The sequence below is a fragment of the Panicum virgatum genome, chromosome 9N, assembly GCF_016808335.1.
Source record: "Panicum virgatum strain AP13 chromosome 9N, P.virgatum_v5, whole genome shotgun sequence".
Classification (NCBI taxonomy): domain Eukaryota; kingdom Viridiplantae; phylum Streptophyta; class Magnoliopsida; order Poales; family Poaceae; genus Panicum; species Panicum virgatum.
Window position 1 is genome coordinate 63,476,849 of NC_053153.1, and position 18,834 is coordinate 63,495,682.

Below are 18,834 nucleotides of genomic sequence, written 5' to 3' on the forward strand. Positions count from 1 at the left end.
AAGTGCAGGCAGGTGAGCCTCACATCAGTGGGCAAGATGTGAAGCTTGTCTTTTGTCATCGACGTTATCTACCGTACGGTATTTCGAACTTGTTTTAATCTATTTTGTATTTTCCGCTGCGTTTGAACTCTGTATTCGAAATGTAACTCTGGCTTGTAAAACTTTATTGTAAATTAATTTTGAAGACTTTTGTTTAACTCTGGCTGTAAGTTAAGTTTGGAAACTTTTGTTGCTTGTAATCACCTGTGCTCGTCTTTTGGCGAGAGTTCCTGTGCAACCGATCCTGGTTAAAGCAGGCAGTCTGAGTGTACTGGTGAAGTGCATTATTGGAGGATTAAGTTAAATGGTTAATTAGTGCACTTGATCGGTATTATTTGGACTGTTCTGTGACAACCTTCGTGTACAAAAGGTCGTGGAGGAAGTCTTTGCAAACAAAGGGGGTGGTCTTAAGATGACTGAAGGACATAAGGTGTGTTTTTCTTTCCTAGTCAACTTTAATTATACTAGTCAGGTTGGCGCGCTACGCGCGCTTGTACCAAAAACGTGGACCTAAAATATTAATAGAAAGATATTATTCGTTACTATATTCGAATCAACATTGTATCGGTGTATTGAGTTAGATCTAAAAATTACAGTAAAGCGGCATAGTAGTTTTGTGTCTGAGAGCGCGTCAATCTCAAACATTGTAGTATAGAGGTACATGTAATTTTTACTTAGGAATTTTTTTTAATGTCAGTAGGTATAATTTAATTACTTTAGTAGGAAAAAAAATAAAATTAGAAATGAATGAACAGTTTAATTATACTTTGTGGGTTTACGGAGGGAAATCAAAACCCAAGAAGTAGTACAACTACCACATGTAGATATAGTATACAAAGTTTAGTTATTATTTTTATATGTAGGAAGTAGTTAAATATATTTTGTATTGTCAAATAATAGAAGGAAATTATTTTTTTTAGATAAAGAGACTAACTTAATAGAATCGTGGGCCCCACGTGGGTCCCACCTGAATAGTACATGGGTCACACGTGGGTCCCGCCTGAATAATACGTGGGTCCCGCCTGAATAATGTGTGGGCCCCACATGAGTCCCACGTGAATAGTACATGGGACCCTGCATGAACAGTGCACGGGCCCCACGTGTTTTTTTAATGTCAGTAGGTATAGTTTAATTACTTTAGTAGGAAAAAAAATAAAATTAGAAATGAATGAACAGTTTAATTATATTTTGTGGGTTTACGGAGGGAAATCAAAACCCAAGAAGTAGTACAACTACCACATGTAGATATAGTATACAAAGTTTAGTTATTATTTTTATATGTAGGAAGTAGTTAAATATATTTTGTATTGTCAAATAATAGAAGGAAATTATTTTTTTAGATAGAGACTAACTTAATAGAATCGTGGGCCCCACGTGGGTCCCGCCTGAATAGTACGTGGGTCCCACGTGGGTCCCGCCTGAATAGTACGTGGGTCCCACGTGGGTCCCGCCTGAATAATGCGTGGGCCCCACGTGAATAGTACATGGGACCCCGCATGAACAGTGCACAGGCCCCACGTGGGGCCAGAACTCACGGGAGGCATTTCTTGGCCCGATAGTATGGTTACTCAATTACTCAATCACTGAAAGTTTAGCATATGACACGCCAAAGTGTATGAAAATTAATGCACTGCAGTGATTGACGTTGGGCTCCAGAAGACAATTACGGTTTACGGATTCGGAAGCTCAGCCAGGCAGCCAGCTGTGTCTCGCGTCTCGTCGAGCCACTCGCCCGAACGGGCCCCACCGGGGCGTCCAACGCCTGGCTGGACTGCGGCCAGCCGGCCAGGTGGCCGCCGCCACGTCGCGTGGTGGCTCGCGTCCCCGCCCCGCCCCGGCTTCCCTTCCCTTCTTCCGATATCTCCTCCCGCCGCCGCCGCCGCGCGCGCACTCTCGTCATCTCGTGCTCTCTCGTTGGTTTCTCTGCCCGGTGTTGCTCTCGGTCCCCACGATGGCGGTGGCTTGCTTCAACCCCATGCTCTCGCCGCTCGTCCCCGCGCCGCCGGGTAGGCGCCGACGAGCGGCGTTCCTGCGGTTGCGTGCGGCCTTCCTCGGGCCGCTCGCGTGCGGCGCGGTTGGGGGTAGCGGCAGGTGGCGGGTCGCGGCGGCTGCCGATCCGCAGGCCGTGCAGGAGCAGCCAGCGCGGACGGAAGTGTCCGGCGTGACCGGCGCCGCGGGGCCCTCCGAGGCGTCCTCCAAGCTGGTTCTGGTCGTTGGGGGAACCGGCGGCGTTGGTAAGGCAGCAATATCTCTGCTCTGCGTTCCAGCATTGCTAGTATTTTCCTGATCGGAGGTAACATGTGGCAAATTTCGGCTCCTAGACCGAAAAGCTGCAGAGCCCTTTTATCTCTGATGAACTTAACAATATCCTAGTGTCATTTATCGACATTGAATAATGCGATATACTACTAAACGTTGTAAGACGATGGATGGTATGTTTTATACCTTTTTCCGGCTTGTGTTGCTGTCTCCTGCAGCCGTAGTTCTAGTGTTGCTTGCTAGATCAGTTGGCAAAATATTAACTGAGTACATCTTGCAGGGCAGTTGGTTGTAGCATCGTTGCTGAACAGGAAGATCAAGTCAAAATTGCTTCTCAGAGATCCTGAAAAGGCAGAGTCTCTATTTGGCAAGCAGGATGAGAGTGTGCTGCAGGTACATTTGGAGCTTCAGCATTGTGTCATGACTTGAGCGATAGTGATTCCTGCCCAAGTGCTAATACAGGTTACCTTATCTTTTATGACAGGTTTACAAAGGGGACACAAGAAATCCTAATGATTTGGATCCACAAATGTTTGAGGTTGGACTCCTTTGTTTCTTTCAATTCATACAGTTTATCTGTTTATGGGCCATATTTCCGCGATGATTGAATAAATCAAAATATAGGGGTCTATTTTCATAGGGAGTTACACATGTGATATGTTGTACTGGAACTACAGCATTTCCTTCGAAGCGCTGGGATGGAGATAACACTCCAGAACGTGTAGGTATGTACTACCTGATATCATGAGCATGGGCATCAGTAGTATGTAATCAAACACTATGTACCCATGATATTGCTTCTCCTGCTTAAATGACAAGATAGTGCTCCTACCATTTCTTAAAAAAATGTACTGCCTGGTATTCTGCAGTTGAAGTTAAATCACCCAAGCTGCTGCAGTAATGCTAAAAAAAGAACCTGCACTTAAAATTCTCTTACTTAAATACTCTCACAAAATTTAAGATATATGTAAGAATTTTGGGGATAATCCTGATGGAGCTTAGGAGTTTTTCAATCCAGAATGAGGCAAATAAAAAAAATAACTGAAATGTTGCTGCGGTACAGGGTTAATGAGTTCTTTGTCTGTCTCAAGTTCTAAGCATCCATTATTGTTTCAAAAAAAAAGCATCCATTCAATTTTTATAATGTACATTCTTCTGCTCAGATCCTGCATGCATATTGATGATTATTGCTATACCCATGTTTATCACATATATAAGCAAACAAAGTCAGTGATTAATTAGTTGGCAAGATACTGTCTTACTGCTCGTTCACTGATTACACACACATTTCCTGTTCATAGACTGGGATGGCATCCGAAATCTTGTTAGCGCCCTTCCACAGACAATCAAGAGGCTGGTTTTCGTGTCATCCATCGGTGTTACAAAATACAATGAAATACCATGGAGGTATACCTTATAATTCTTAGGAAGAATTCCAGTATTTACAGTTCAACTTCACGACATCATAGTATCATAAATGCTATGATACTTGTAAAACATAATATGCAGAACATGTCTTATGCGTAAACCCCTTGTTTTAGAAACAGCTTATATGTGCAAAATCATACTAGTTTATTTTGCAATTGACTTTCTTTCAGCAAGTCAAAGACAAACCTAATATTCAGTGTGCAGAGTTAACATTCTGGCTTGTTAATTCCACTGTTTATGTCTCTGTGCCTTTCATCCCGATATTTCTGCATTCCACTGGGCCCTATGCTACATTGAATCGTAACCTTGGTTCTTAACCAATCATGCTATGCATTTTTCAGTATCATGAATCTCTTTGGAGTGCTCAAGTACAAGAAGATGGCAGAGGACTTTGTCTGCAATTCCGGGATACCGTTCACCATTATCAGGTTCATCTCATGCACAGAAAATTGTATTGGTGGACACATTCTGACGTGATACAAGCTGTTTGCAGGCCTGGAAGATTGACTGATGGGCCCTACACTTCGTATGATCTTAATACACTTCTTAAAGCTACAGCTGGAGAGCGACGAGCAGTAGTCATAGGCAAAGGTTTTTCCTTTTGTTATTCCCCTGCATCTAATGATGATTTTTTCAAATAAGTTTTTTAGCTCTTCTAACACTTGTTCCTTGTTATCCTGCTAGGTGACAAGCTTGTGGGGGAAGTTAGCAGACTGGTGGTGGCAGAGGCCTGCATCCAAGCTTTAGATATTGAATCCACAGAAGGACAGATATACGAGATTAATTCAGTGAAGGTATTCATTTTTTCGATCGGGTACAATTGGTTATCGATGACTATTTTCAAAGACAGATATCTGAGAATTCATGTGATTCAATTGCACAAGTTAAAATTCAGAGCTACTAGTTAGCATTTTAGACGGCTAATAAAGATCGAAACCATGGCTTAATCACAAGGACGCGGTACGAAACCATGGCTACCATAAATTTTGCTCCCTTCAGACTGAAATTGTTAGCAGAATTGCATGCCAAAATGAACCTCACTAGATATGTGTCTTTGCTATTTATTTTTCCTGGTAATTAATTGCAATCTGTTGTATTCTCCACTGAGATGGGTACAATGTAATTCAGGGCGAAGGACCTGGGACGGACTCGGAGAAGTGGAAGGAGCTATTCAGTTCTGTCCAATCAACATAGTGGCACCCGGTGAATCTCTATTATACATACACTGTATACTATACTGTAGTGTACGTAATTCGGTAGAAGGAGCACATGTTATCGCATTAGCCATTGAACATTATTGTAGCAACCATGTACAGAGATTTGGGTCATCAGTCAATTGCAAGTATGAAAGAATATTTGGTCGCTTGTGTACATTGTGCTGGGGGAGATCTCGTGCTGGGGCTGAGCATGCAGGTTTGATGATTGCCTCTCGAAGGGGATCGCATTGCATCTGCGATCTGTCGGAAGGGGAGGTATGTCATGGAGGCTCTCGCACTCGCAGTCGCGGGCAGCAGGAAACGTGCGCCGCGCGAGACTCCAGCTTTTCTTCCATCGGATCGGATCGGGTCGCGTTGGATATATATAAGCCGTCAAATTCACCGACGCCGACGACTCCGAACGCAGGTGAAGAGGGAGAGAGCTAGCAACCGCGCCGCCGCCAAGGGAGATGCTGTACATCGTGGGCATGGGGCTCGGCGGCGAGCGCGGCGTCACGGTGCGGGGGCTCGATGCCGTCCGCCGCTGCGCCAGGATCTACATGGAGGCCCGCACCGCCCTACTCACCCTCGGCGTCGACGGCGACACTTCCAGCAGGCTCACCAAGCTCGTGCGTGTGACTTTCTCGGTTTCTCCTCTCGATGACCCGATCCTCGCTTTGCTCCTGTCGGGGGCGAGACGCCGCCTGTCAACGGCTTGGTCGACGCGAGGGCCGGCAAAGCGCCGCAGCTCACTAGTCACTACTACGCCTCCGTTGATTTCTCGTGCTCTGCAGGAGAACCTGTACGGGAATGCGGTCACCATCGCCGGCCGGGAGATCGTGGAGGGGGAGAGCGGCGACCAGATTCTGTGCGAGGCCACCGGCGCCGACATCGCCTTCCTCGTCGTCGGCCACCCCTTCGGGTAACGATCACTACTATGCTTAGCTCCTTGTATGCCGATGAATTGATGGTCGAGTTGGCTGTCGGCCATGGATTTCATCAAATTGTGTTTGGTTTGTGAGTTGACTAATGACTAGTTTTCTTTGATTCTCTCCTTATTCATTCAGTTCCGACGAGCCCTCGTGCAAGGCCACACACACTGATCTGGTTGTTGAAGCCAAGAAGCTGGGGATCGAGGTGAAGGTGATCGACAGCGCGTCCGTCCTGAACGCAGTTGGAGCCTGTGGGCTGGAACTCCACCGCTACGGGGAGGCCATCACCATACCAATATACCATTCTTCACAGAGACATGCAAGCGCGACCATTTCTACCAGACGATTGTGAACAACCGCGGGCTCGGCCTCCACACACTCTGCCTGCTAGGTTCGCTGCGCTTTGCTTTCTCGTTTCACCTTTTCAACATTGTCAGTACTCAGCATTATTGAGAAAATACGCAGTTGAGAGTTGACCATGAACATCTATGTGTCCCTAGTTCAGTGAATTATCACTATAACCTTCTTCCGGTACATGTGCCTGATTCAGTGTTATCACTATTAAAAGGGGTTTTAAAAAAAGAAACACTGATCGAAACATTATTCAGTGCAGATATCTATGCAAAGGAGCCGATGTCCGAGTCTTTGATCAGGTAAATCCGCACAGATTTTGTACAGGCCATTGAGCATATATTGTTTGTTTCCTATGGTTCTCATTACCAAACAGTGTACAGCTACTTTTATCTGAGCTTGTGCGCTAAGAACAATTAGCTTCCACTTACTTTGTCCCAAGACATTCTCAATGCTATATGCGATCCAAGAAACTGCCATTTGTCTCGTTTTTACGCTTCTATTGGTCGAAGATCTTTCAATTTTCCATTCTGTGTAATTTGGTCTTCACTTGCAGACGAAATAAAGTGTACGAACCACCAAGATTCATGACCGTGAACACTGCAATCAGCCAGCTTCTGGAGGTGTCACTACGGGAGACGCCCCCAATCCACCCTTCCGCAAACTTTAGAATGTATGGTCAAGGGGATGGTCAGCCAAACGCCGTGACTGGCCGCCATCTTTGCCGTGTCTTCTTTTAGGCACACGGCAAAGATTCATGTTTAACCGTGTGTTCGAGATTCGCCGTGGGCCGTTTGGCATGGCGCACGGCATATATAGTCTTTGCCGTGTGCTGAACTTTTGCCGTGTGCCTGTTCTCATGACACACGACAAATCATGCCTTTGCCGTGTGCCCGACGTTTGGCCCACGGCAAACGTTTCGGCACACGGCAAACGTAGGTATTCCGGTAGTGTGTTAGAAATGCGTGGAGAACCAGGTGGTTTCTCCAAAACTGTTTTCCTCTTTATCGATCACTGGTCTCACTGTTTGGTATGCTCTTTTTTTTTTACAGAGCCGGCATATGATGAGGATTCGCTATGCATAGGCGTGGCTCGCCTTGGAAGCGATGACGAGAAGATCGTCGCTGGCCCTATGAGGAAACTCGTCGGTGTAGATTTTGGCCCACCCCCTCACTGCCTCGTCGTCGGGAAAAAATTTTTGGTGCAGCAGGGCTGCAAACCCCGCACCCTGCAGCCCTGCCCGGATGCTAGACGCGTGGCAGCATTTTCAAATCCAACGGAGAGGCCTATGAACGGCTTGGCTTCACGATTTTGACGGGCAGGTCTAGACGGCTCGGCTCCTTCGGCTTGGTTGCAGCCGGGGCGACAGGCTTCCTTCGTGCAGCCCTCGAATCTCATCTTTGTTACTTGCAGCCGTGGACAACACAGGGCACGATGGCTGCACAGGAAGGAGGGGAGGCAGCCGCCGGCGAGACGGGTTCAGGCGGAAGCACATAGAGGCGGGGAGGCGGCCGCGGACGACGCGGGGCTGGGCGGGCGGGCGGAAAGGAGGAGGCCGTGGCCGACGAGTTGCTAGGCAGCCGGGCGGAGAGGAGGAGGCCGCGACCGACGAGTTGCCGGGCAGCTAGGAGGCGCGGCGACCGACGAGTTGCCGGGCAGCTAGGAGGCGCGGCGGAGGGGAGGCGGCCGCGAGCGACGTGGACGGGGACGGCGGTTGGTCGTGGAGGCGGCAAGTGCTCTGTTCCTGCCGGAGATGAATCACTCTCATCGCCTGCATCTTCCGGCTGCATGGTGGCGGCGGCGTCCTCTGCATGCTTTGGCAATCGATGAAGTCACGGATTAATTTATGAAACCTACGACAGCTGATCCAAATACGATGGTAAGGATGCAGCGATCTGCGCGAGCCGGTGGCCGAGCCGTCTCGAAAGGAAGCTCATCCGTTGTTGCCTAGCTGCCTAACCAAGGACGTCGCTGCCGAGCCGAGGATGCCCACTGTTAGATCTCCACGCGGCAGCAATCCGGAGGGGGCTGCAGCGCTCGACGTTTGCAGCCCTGCTCCACGGAATTTTTTTCCCGTCGTAGTGGGGCACCCACGTGGAAAAAGAGATGCTACAATTTTACATGATCAGGTCGTAGCCAGCGATCTACAGCCTACACAGTTTCGACTTATTGTGGAAACTCACTATTTCTCGGATCAAGTACTTTCTTCGGAAAATTACAGCATTCCATCTCAATCTGTTGTAGCTTTATTTTCTCTTAGTGAAACTTCTTCTGTGCCTTTTCTCTTAAAAAAAAAACTCCTGTGTCTGGATGACTGGATGGATCTTCTTTTCTATGATTGGTTGCTTGGTGCCCTGGATGGAGCCTCGCCGGAAATGGCAATGGCCGCGCGGTGCTTCTCCGGTTGCAGTCGGAGGAGCATGTATCCCCTCTCGTGAGCCGTTGGATCTAAGCCCAACGGCCCAAATTCGAACGCTTTAGTTAGGGCTGTGAGAGCACATCCGCTGAATTGTTCGACAAACCCACCCCGAGCACGCGCGCCGCCGCCGGCTGCCCACCAGAGCAAGGCAACGCCGCCGGGTACCTCGCTGTGGATCCTCTTCGCCTCCTCCTCTCTCGTTGGGTTCAAAGCCCTGTACGGCGAGGCTTGCCTCCTTCCGCGGAGGCTCCGTGATTCGCCACCCACGCTCCGCCGCCATGCTGTACATCGTGGGGCTCGGCCTCGGCGACGAGCGCGACATCACGGTGCGGGGGCTCGACGCCGTGCGCAGCTGCTCCAAGGTCTACATGGAGGCCTACACCTCCCTCCTCTCCCTCGGCCTTGACCCCGCCGCGCTCGCCAACCTCGTACGGGCTCTCTCTCTACCCCTATTCTGTCATCCGGCCGCCACCTGTTCGAGCAAATGCCTGCGTGGCTTGTTCGGAGAGCTGTTGCTCACAGGCGTCGTCGCTCGCTTGTGTGTTGCGTCCAGGAGAAGCTGTACGGGAAGGGGATCACGGTTGCCGACCGGGAGATGGTGGAGGAGCGCGTCGATCAGGTGCTGCTCGAGGCTGCTGACGCAGACGTCGCCTTCCTTGTGGTCGGCGACCCGTTCGGGTAACAGTTGCTATGCTTCTTTTCCTTCTTTTTTTAGTTGGCTGTACCAGAGTGTGCGGGCTCATCTCTCAAATAAAGTTCTGGATACAAGTGTCTGTAGATGGTAGGTGCCCAGGAACATGAGGATACCAATGATGGAGCACCAACGGAGCACAGTCATGCCATAATCGTGCATTCTCAGTTACATGTCACAGGCCATGATTCAATGGAAATGTCTTTTAGGCTTAGAATTGGTTGGTTGTGTCTCCTTAAGGCTTAAAATCTGTTCATCATGCCAGTTCCATATCTATACTACATGCTAAATTTATGTTGACATATTTATGCCTACCTGTGTTCGAGTGAACAGGTAGGTAAGTACTTCTTTGTTTTCTTCTTATGTACATATGTACAAACACAGGTATGCCATTGCGCATGCTGGAAGTTTGATTGGGATTGCTTGTAAGCTTTTGTTAGTGTTGTGAGCTGATTTCTTCTCTGTTTTTCATTGGGATGAGATTTTCAGGGCAACTACACACACCGATCTGGTTGTTCGCGCCAAGAAAATGGGGGTACAAGTGAAGGTGATTCACAATGCATCCGTCATGAATGCAATTGGAGTTTGTGGGTTGCAACTTTACCGCTATGGAGAGACTATCTCAATACCATTCTTCACGGAGGAATGGAGACCAGATAGCTTCTACGAGAAGATTCAGAATAATTCCCGGCTTGGGCTGCACACGCTTTGTCTACTTGGTTTGTGATTCTTGCTCGACCTTTTCAATGCTATCATAATTCATTGTTAACAAGAAAATAGGCAAGTGATCATAGTTTATGGCCATGTGTATTGTGCCTTATAGGTAAATCGCAGTACATGATGTACTGATGAGTGATTAGATATTGATTCTTGTAACTTGTAAGCAACGCTCAAACTATTAGACTGCCAGAAAATTAAGGTATAGTTTTGTTCAGTCCCTCACCTATGTTATTTAAGGCAGAAGGTCTTTCTTATCATGTTTGTTTCGGTTGTCTCTATAAGAGTAAAATGACGCACATTGAACCTAAGCTTGAAAACATCTACTTTGTCTTTTTTTTTTCTTGTACTGCTATAGCTTTTTCTTATAACTAGATGGCTTGGTTTAGTGTCATCATTATTAAAATAGCTGATTTAGTGTGTTCAATGTAGATATCCGTGTAAAGGAGCCAACATGGGAATCTTTAGCCAGGTAATCTAGCATACTTTGCTGTCTCTGGATTATCATTCTCAGTACCGTGGAGTGCATAACTGAATCCTAGTGAGGATCAGTTTGGCACTGAAAATGTTCTGTCAATACATTTCCTCTCAAGGCTTGCTCAGTGTAGTAAGATGCAAGCGGCCCTTACTAGCTGTCGTTTGGTTTGTATTTTTCTATTGGATAGATGATAGATCCATCTTTTGCTCATAAATTTACTTTTGGTGTTCACTTGCAGAGGGAAAAAAGTCTATGAGCCACCAAGATTCATGACTGTCAACACTGCAATAAGTCAGCTTTTGGAGGTGGAGGAAGCGCGTGGGGGATCTGGTAGAATATTTGAACCTCCTGTTCTTTAGCTGGCTTTCTCTCATCCTCTGAGAAGACCTTTTTTCCAAACAGTAGCTCTTATGCCTGAAATGATGTATATATTATTGCTAAACAAATATAGTAGTTTTACTTGGTGCTCTATTAATTAACAAAGATCATTTGTTTCCAGCATATAGCAGGGATACACTGTGCATAGGAGTGGCACGCCTCGGAAGTGATGATCAGAAGATTGTTGCTGGGCCTATGGAGAAGCTACTAGACGTTGATTTTGGCCCACCCCTTCACTGCCTGATCATAGTGGGAGAGACTCATCCATTGGAAGAAGAGATGCTAGAGTTTTACAAGATGTAGTAGTTTCAGAAGTTCTTTCACGTGTGTTCGACACTGTATTGATGGAAGGGAATCATTGGACAATTTCCCTGTCAAAATTGTTCGATCAATAGCCATTCTATCACCTTTTTTTGTCAAATCTTGCAGCCAGGTGGATGTAGAATTGCCCTCAAACAACATTTTCAGGTTTGCTCCATCTCTTGAATTGGGTGCAGTAGTAGTTTGCTGCTTCGATACAATTATACAAAGAACAAATGAACAAAATATGGCGGGTGGACTGCATTTTCTTCTCAATGCAAAATGCTTTTGACTGCTCATAATATCCGTTCTTACATCATGGCGCTGGTCACCTAAGTTTGTGATTCATGTTACATTGTTGCATTTCATTACTGAATACTTGATTGAACCCTTCTGGAAAGAAAGGTGAACAAACAAAAGAATGGGAGCAGGGAATTGTATCTTCACAAAAGAGGAGTGCAGTGGCCTCACGAAGCAAGGGACACTCTGTAGTCTTGCTCACCGGACTGGAGTGTAGTGCTCCATCTGCAGCTGGTGCAGCGCGGCCTCGGAGCCGAAGCTGTGGTGGCTCGGCGACCTCCGTGAGCGCGACCGCGCCGGCGTCATGGGGCCCTTGGCCGCCACCCGCGGCGACCTCTGTGCAGCGGGCGGCCTGGTGGACCTGGCGAAGCCCATGTCGCTGGCGATGGAGGGGATGGGCGACATGGACGGGATCGGCGAGAGCATGCGGTCGGCGAACGGGAAGCAGTGCTCGGAGAAGGCGTCGGCGCCAGCGGAGCGCTCCTTGGGCGTGCTCATGGACCGGAACTTGGCCTTGGCGGAGGCCGTGGACGCCATGTACCCCGGGAACGGCGCCGGCGAGCACGGCGCGGCGTCCTCGTAGAAGTAGTCGCCCGCCCGCGCCGGCGCACGCCTCGGCCGCACGAACGACCGCCGGGCCGAGCAGCCGAGCCGGTCGGCGTCGCCGAGGCCGGCGAGCGGGTCGGCGGGCCGGGCCGGCGTGTGGCGGCCCCTGGCGTCGTCGTCCCTGCTGTAGGGCGACTGGTGCGCCACGGGGACGTCCTTGTCGAAGGGGGGCTGCGCGCCGACCCACTCCTCGAGCCAGCTCCAGCGCCGGTGGAGCGCGTCCGCCGCCTCCTCGTCCCTGGGCAGCGGCGGCCGCCGCACGCCCAGCCGCTCGCTCTGCAGGGAGGCGTACTGCAGCGCGCGCACGCGCTTGAGGGCGGCCTCCTCCCGGCTCCGCGTCACGGCGCGCATCTCCTCCTTGGAGAGGATGCTGCTGTCCCACCCCTTGTTGCCCGCCTGCTGCTGCTGCTGCTGTTCCTGCACCAGAGACACCAGCCGGATCGTCAGCCTGTCAGTGTCAGCCACTCTGCAATCGGCCGGGCCGGGGCCGCCGGCCGGCCGGTCGCACTGTGCACGCGTATACCGGTGCCCAGTACGAGGCCGCGGTCCACACCCTGCACGCACAGAGGGAGGCTGGCCACCACGCAGCACGGCGGCTGGAACTACTCCGGACGCGTCGAAAAAGAGTGCAGGTCTACTCTGCTCTGCCGCTACTGCTAGCGGCCCACGTGCACGACGACCCATGGCGATTGGCGAGCGACGCCGGCAGACGTACGCGCCCACGCGGGGGTGGGTCCGGTCCCGGGACACGAGGCGGCCCGGCCCTACACCTACTACCCGCGCCTCAACCCCGAGAAGAATCATCAATCATCGCACGCACACATCACGCGCATGTGCCGTGCGGGCGCATCGGGCGGCGGCACGCCGACGGGACGCGCCGGCGTGATGGGCCACCAGTCGGTCATCGATCCCCCCCTGCCTTGCCTGGCCGGCCGCTAGCGGCGAGCCAACCCATCTACTCACATGCCGCGCATGTGCGGCGCCAATCATTCGCACGGTGGCCGCCACCGGCCCCGCCGCTTGCGGCGGCCAGCGGAGAACCGCCTGGAAGAGGAGCTTCCAGCTCCAGCGACGCAGGGCAGGGCAGGACAGGTGTGGGACTTACGTGGACCGCGGCGGCGTAGAGCTCCCGGCCGCGGCGGAGCAGGAAGGCGTCGTCGTCGTCGTCGTTGCCGTCGAGCACCGCTGGGTGGTCGGGGCCGCCGGCCCTGGAGCGGTGCCGGGCCTGGATCCTCATCAGGGACTCGAGGCCGCGCAGCGTGGCCGCCGTCTGGCGCCGCACCGCCTGCCCCCGGATCAGCGCCTGCAGCCGCACCAGGCCCTTGAGCGCGCGCAGCGCCCGCCGAGCCTGCGTCCAGACAGAATGGTCGGCGTCAGTCAGTGACATCGCCACCAAAAGCATGGCAAAAAGTGGTTCAATTCACAATTTTCACATTGTCAAAAACTGCACTGAATTCGCCAAGATCAAATACCTAAGTTTTTACACGGATCGATTTTTCAAAATGGGAATTTGCATTTGCTGCAGGAAACAAGAACATGTCAGCAGGCGCGTGCACGTACCAGGTACCCGCGGTACGCAGATTGGATCAAGACGGCGGCATGCTCCGCCTCCTCCGGCTCCTGCCCGGGCGGCGGGGTCGCGGGCGGCTGGCCGGTGAGGCGGACGACCTCGGCGGCGGCGTGCGCGGCGGCGACCGCGGCCTCGGCGGCCGCCGCGGTGGCGAGGGCGACGGCCACGGCGTGCTTGCTCTGCTCGTCCTCCGCCTGCCTGATCTGCTGGTCCGGCGCCGGCGCCGGCAGCGCGAACGACTGCTGCGTCCTCAGCTTCCCCGACAGCCAGCGCTTGCTCTTCGCCTTCTGCGCAGGAAACGATTCATCATCCGCCATTGGCATGAATACCAATCGACGAGCATGTTTTCTCGATCAATTGAAAGCCTAACACAAGAGGCGCGATCGAACCTTGTCAGGTTTGGGTTTCTCCTTGGGCTCGGAGGAGGAGGTGAAGAGCCGCCTGATGCGCTCGAACCAGCTCCTCCTCTTCTCCTTCTCCATGCCGCCGCGGGGGGAGTGAGTGAGACTGAGAGTGGCTATGCTCTATCTACCGAGCGACGACTATCTGAAGCAAGGCGCACATCGGCATCAGCACCACCCCGGCATGCAAAAGAAAACTCGAAAGAAAAGCGAGGAAACGAAAAAGAAAGAATCAAGAAGCGGTGGTTCGCACGTCTCGATCGCGAGATCCACGGAAATATTGGACTGAAAGTGTGGAAGGACGACGGCACTTTGCCGGGAACACAATCCACACCCTCCCGTGCCCGCGCGAATCAAGAAATCGGCAAGGAATTTCTGTCCCAAAACCCAACCCCCAAAAAGCCAAGAGGGTCTCGCTGGATTCAGGATCGCTGGTGCCTATCCTAGCCAGACGCCAGTAATCTGAACCATGAGCACCTCTGAACGAAGCAGAAGAAACAAGCAAGCAGTCCAACATGACAGGAACTCGGCACCCCTGCATAAGCTGCAGGGAGGAAGAAATCGCCGTCGGGACAAGAAGAAGCCGAAACCCGGGTCTCGAGTACCTGCTTGTCCTGACTCCCGGGTCTCGAGGGGATCCAATCCAAGTGCCCCGTCGCTCTCGGTTCCCTCCCCGCGGAGAGCTAGCTGGACAGCTGAGGACACGGGATGCCACGGGGAGCCGGCGAGGGCGAGGAGGCTCAGATAGCCAACTAGCTGTCGCGCTCGCGCTCGCGCTCACTCTCGCCGCATCTGAGACTGAGAGGACAGAGGAGAATAAGGGAGGCCAGTGGGAGGCCAGCAGGCCGTGCTCCCCATCTGAGGGATAGAGAGCCCCCACATCCACTCGAGAATCTCTCGCGTCTGGCCAATGCAGAGCTCAGCAGCAAACCAAAGGGTTTTTGGACAAGAAGAATCCACTCGAGAATCCACTCGAGAATCTCTCGCGTCGGGACAAGAAGAAGCCGAAACCCGGGTCTCGAGTACATGGGTGGCACGTTTGCAGAGAGACCTCGAGATTGGGCAACTTCGCGAGGCGCCCTTGGCCTTCCGCCATGCCTGCTCGCATCGTCGTCATCATGAGCCTCGCCTGCATGTGGGTTTGCCCCGCTTTGTTCTTTGACTGACGGTATGGGGAAAGAGTACGAGGATGCAGGCGGCCTATTAATGAGCTAGTTAAATTTAGTTTTGAATGACAAATTGAGCGTTTCGATGGGTTCTTCGAATTCCAGCGAATGCAGAGCTCAGCAGCAAACCAAAGGGTTTTTGGACTGGTGAGATGCAGTGACAGTGAGCGTTGGTGCTAGCAGTACAAACAAATGGGGCCCGCTGGAGAGGAATAAAGAAGGAAAAGCAGGCAGGAAAAGGACCTGAAAGTCGTTGCGGGCGCAGTGGCGCTGCATGCAGGGGGAGATCTGATCAAAAGCCGAGAAACACGTCACTGAGATGCAGCTCGATTATCCCAAACTAATCGCAAAACACTGAAGAGCGAAGCATAAAAAATCACAAATAACACTCCATAAATAAATCTATGGAACAGCAGCAGTGTTTCGACTAAGATCGTTGCTCTTCCATCTAACGGACGGCGAGATTAACCCTGTCGAAAAATTCAGGGCGAGATCGGTATGTGCATTGATCCTTTCTTTTCGGCCAGGGCTTGGATGCCCCAACCCTAATAAAAGGGGCATTTGCTCCATCCGTGTCCAGGAAAAGTGCCCATTTGACTCGCTTTCCACCGGGCAAAGCTGGGCCTTCAGATCCAATCCGCCATGGCGCATGTCTGCACGAGCAGGCAAGGCAATAATGCCATCAACCATGTGGCCGGCCATGCTCCTCCACTGAGCAGGAGACCCGGGGCACAGGGAAATGAAATCGTCAGATGACCAGAGCACAGCAGCCTCCGTTCACACGCGCTAGTCCGTTCTTCTGGTGAACACTGATCCACTGATGAACAAGCTAAACATGGAGAAAGGGAAGAGGCAGGCTCTGATATGATTCCATGCTAGATTGCCCCTTCCACAGGCTTCCTCTAATGACCACTGATCAACTGTTGAGGTTGGAACTGGGTATTGAACGGTCACACTGTTTCGACTATTTAGGTGCTGTTCTGCTGATCTGCAGTGAGTATATTTTTTTTGAAGTCTCTCATCTAGGTACAATTGTAATATCTGTTCATACATGCACGCACACCCCACTCACACCACACATGTCCAAACAAATCTACAACTACATTCAGATCTAAATCGCGTCCATCTTAAAATCATCAGATAGCTCTGTAGGTGATGGGTGCATCACAATTTTTTGTGGCTCCACGCGTGAGAGGCTGCAGACTATAGGGAACTAGAGTTCTCGGGTGAGCACCCCGCTCGAGGGGCGCTCGGATGCTAACAGGCTTTGCTCGCGCACCTGGCGAGCTTGCCAAACGAGCTACGGCTCGTTCTCTACTACTAAGTATACTGATTAGGGCAGTCCCAATCCAGACTCTACCATGGAGTCTAAGTCTCCTATTTATTGTGTGTTTGCTGATGTGGCAGTATATTTATGAAAGATAGAGGGAGAAAAATCAAGACTCCAAGTCTTATTTAGACTCCAAATCTTCACGCAAATCAAGAATAAATATGAGAGAGATAAGTGGGCCATATAAACCAAAGTAACACACTTTGCATTGGAAAGTATAATTTTTTGTGATGGAGTCTTTGAGACTTAAACTCTATGACTGAAGTTTGCATTGGGACTGCCCTTCTGCCTAAATGGAGGATAGCGGTCATTCAGAGTGGTTGGGGTAGCCCACGTAGCCAGTCCAGAAACAAGGCTCCATCCCATTCCCACACATGCACCACAGATCATGCGGGAGGGCTGCTATCCCCTTCCCTGTTGAGATGCAATGCAAGGTCTCTCTGCACATGCTGAGACCTGCATATGCACCCAACTTGTGGTGTGAGCATGTGGACAGCCTCCTACAAACATCCTCCCAACATGTTGCAGACCCTGCTGCTGTCTCTGGTGTCTGCAGCCAGTTGTTAGGACTTGGGGTCCCTGCTAAAGATTCTGGCGCCCAAATTGTCGCGGTTCAGGCCTGTTTAGTTCTAAAAAATTTCAAGATTTCCGGTCACATCGAATTTTTGGACGCATGCATGAAGTACTAAATGTAGTTTAAAAAATAACTAATTGCACAATTTAGCTGAAAATGATGAGATGAATCTTTTGAGCCTAATTAGTACATGATTGGATATTAATTACCAAATAAAAATGAAAGTGCTACAGTAGCCAAATCCAAAAACTTTCGCGAACTAAACACGCCCAACAGTGGCGATTGGTTACCGGTTAGTTTAGTGAACTGAAGTGGAATTGAAATCGAGTTGAACAATTTGGTCTCTCTCTGTCTCACGACTTCCCCCTGCTACAGTGTAAGAGGGCGAATCCGAGGCGACGAGCTTTCCGGCGCCGATCTCGCTGGATCTCCACCGCATCCGGATGCCCTGCGGGCATCGGAGGTGGTGGAGAGCTGCGGATCCGGCGGCCGGTGTACAGTTTCCGGCGGCCGGTGTACAGTTTCCTGCTTCCTAGGTCTAAGTTAGGGTTAGGTCGTGGTGGAATCGTCTCCTCTCCGGCGTCGGTGCTGGATGGGGCCTTTTGTCTCCTCGGCGTCGGATCCGGCGACGGCTCAGGTGGCTTCGGCTTCAACGCTTGCGCGGCCTGGTGCTCCGCCGACGGGCGAAGTAGGAGCTTCTTCGACCTAGCTGCTGATGTCGGAGTGAGTTCTTTTCCCCTTTTTCTTCGCGGAAGGGTGGGAACCTGGTGCATCCCTGTGGGTGCGTGGTTTATCTGGTTGCTGAGGTATTCAGCGATGGCAGACACTTCTTCCGGTCGTCGGGCCGGCGATGGCGGACCTCTTGTTCCTCTCCTATCATGTCAAGGTGATGGCCGATAGGCGTTTAGCGGAATCGATGCGCTTGGTGGAGTACCGGGCATTGGCTCTTGCGGCTTTACCAAGGTTTGGAGTCCCTTGGCGTCATGGGAGGCGGATTTGGAAGCTGCAGGTGGTGAAGATGGCAAACGAGACGCCGGAGAAGCCGAGGAAGATGAACATTAGCTTTAGGGGCTTCTTTGTATTTTTCCTATTCTTTGGGGTCTTGTTTGTAAAAGGTGAGGTGTACTGTGCTCATATTTAATATACCTCCCCTTTTGCACAAAAAGAAAGAAAGAAAAGAAATCGAATTGATTTCTGAATGCAGTACTTACCCCCAGTTATTAATAAAGGTTGTCTGGCTCCAAGATCCAATGCCCAACTTTGGTTGACTTTGAGTTGAACTGAGAAATCAAACTCCTTACTGATATCTTAGATTTATTGGGCAGTGGTAATATTCTCCGGTAAGTACGAAGTACTGATCATTTGAAACCAAGTGGTGTTTGGTTGGCATAATGTGCACCTCCATTTCAAAAGTGTAATTTCTGTGTTGCGAATCAATTCCTGCATCACGCACATTTCATTACAGAAGGTGAATTTGATAGTGAGGTTATTAGTTGCTCTGTCCACATTTTCACGGAAAGTAGTATAGCTAATTCTCGTCTCATGGGCAACAGAAAAAGGGTACTATAGGCTTGCGATACTGGTAATAGTAGGACGCAGCAATGCTAGATGCTTTCTCCTGCTCCGAGCCATTCAGGTGGATGCTAATGCTAACCAAACCAGCAGGGGATCTGTAGGTTGGGTTTAAGTTCAGTGCCTT

General features: G+C 50.7%; 3 protein-coding genes and 1 pseudogene across 9 annotated transcripts; 3 read left to right on the top strand and 1 right to left on the bottom strand.

Moving 5' to 3' along the window:
- Positions 1–1,838: 1,838 nt before the first annotated feature.
- Positions 1,839–5,091, top strand: LOC120688613 (sanguinarine reductase-like). The gene is made up of 9 exons (XM_039970989.1): positions 1,839–2,273; positions 2,579–2,691; positions 2,783–2,836; positions 2,939–3,023; positions 3,600–3,705; positions 4,068–4,154; positions 4,220–4,317; positions 4,411–4,520; positions 4,855–5,091. Exons 1-9 carry the CDS (start codon positions 1,991–1,993, stop codon positions 4,918–4,920), a joined length of 1,002 nt encoding a protein of 333 aa, XP_039826923.1. The 5' UTR covers positions 1,839–1,990; the 3' UTR covers positions 4,921–5,091.
- Positions 5,092–5,238: 147 nt separating this feature from the next.
- LOC120688615 lies at positions 5,239–6,678 on the top strand (annotated as a pseudogene).
- Positions 6,679–8,593: 1,915 nt separating this feature from the next.
- LOC120688614 (probable diphthine methyl ester synthase) lies at positions 8,594–11,360 on the top strand. The gene is made up of 6 exons (XM_039970991.1): positions 8,594–9,052; positions 9,178–9,302; positions 9,805–10,034; positions 10,465–10,504; positions 10,749–10,840; positions 11,010–11,360. Exons 1-6 carry the CDS (start codon positions 8,903–8,905, stop codon positions 11,189–11,191), a joined length of 819 nt encoding a protein of 272 aa, XP_039826925.1. The 5' UTR covers positions 8,594–8,902; the 3' UTR covers positions 11,192–11,360.
- A 65-nt stretch (positions 11,361–11,425) lies between these two features.
- Positions 11,426–15,005, bottom strand: LOC120688611 (protein IQ-DOMAIN 14-like). Of its 7 annotated transcripts, none has more exons than XM_039970984.1 (5): positions 14,671–15,001; positions 14,054–14,206; positions 13,655–13,951; positions 13,196–13,442; positions 11,426–12,502 (listed from the first exon to the last, which is right to left on the bottom strand). In XM_039970984.1, exons 2-5 carry the CDS (start codon positions 14,144–14,146, stop codon positions 11,517–11,519), a joined length of 1,623 nt encoding a protein of 540 aa, XP_039826918.1. In that variant the 5' UTR covers positions 14,147–14,206; positions 14,671–15,001; the 3' UTR covers positions 11,426–11,516. The 7 variants fall into 7 exon arrangements, with proteins under 7 accessions (XP_039826918.1, XP_039826917.1, XP_039826915.1 ...); XM_039970983.1 differs by having other exon boundaries at positions 14,054–14,210; positions 14,319–15,001; XM_039970981.1 differs by having other exon boundaries at positions 14,054–14,210; positions 14,671–14,999.
- Between the last annotated feature and the right edge of the window lie 3,829 nt (positions 15,006–18,834).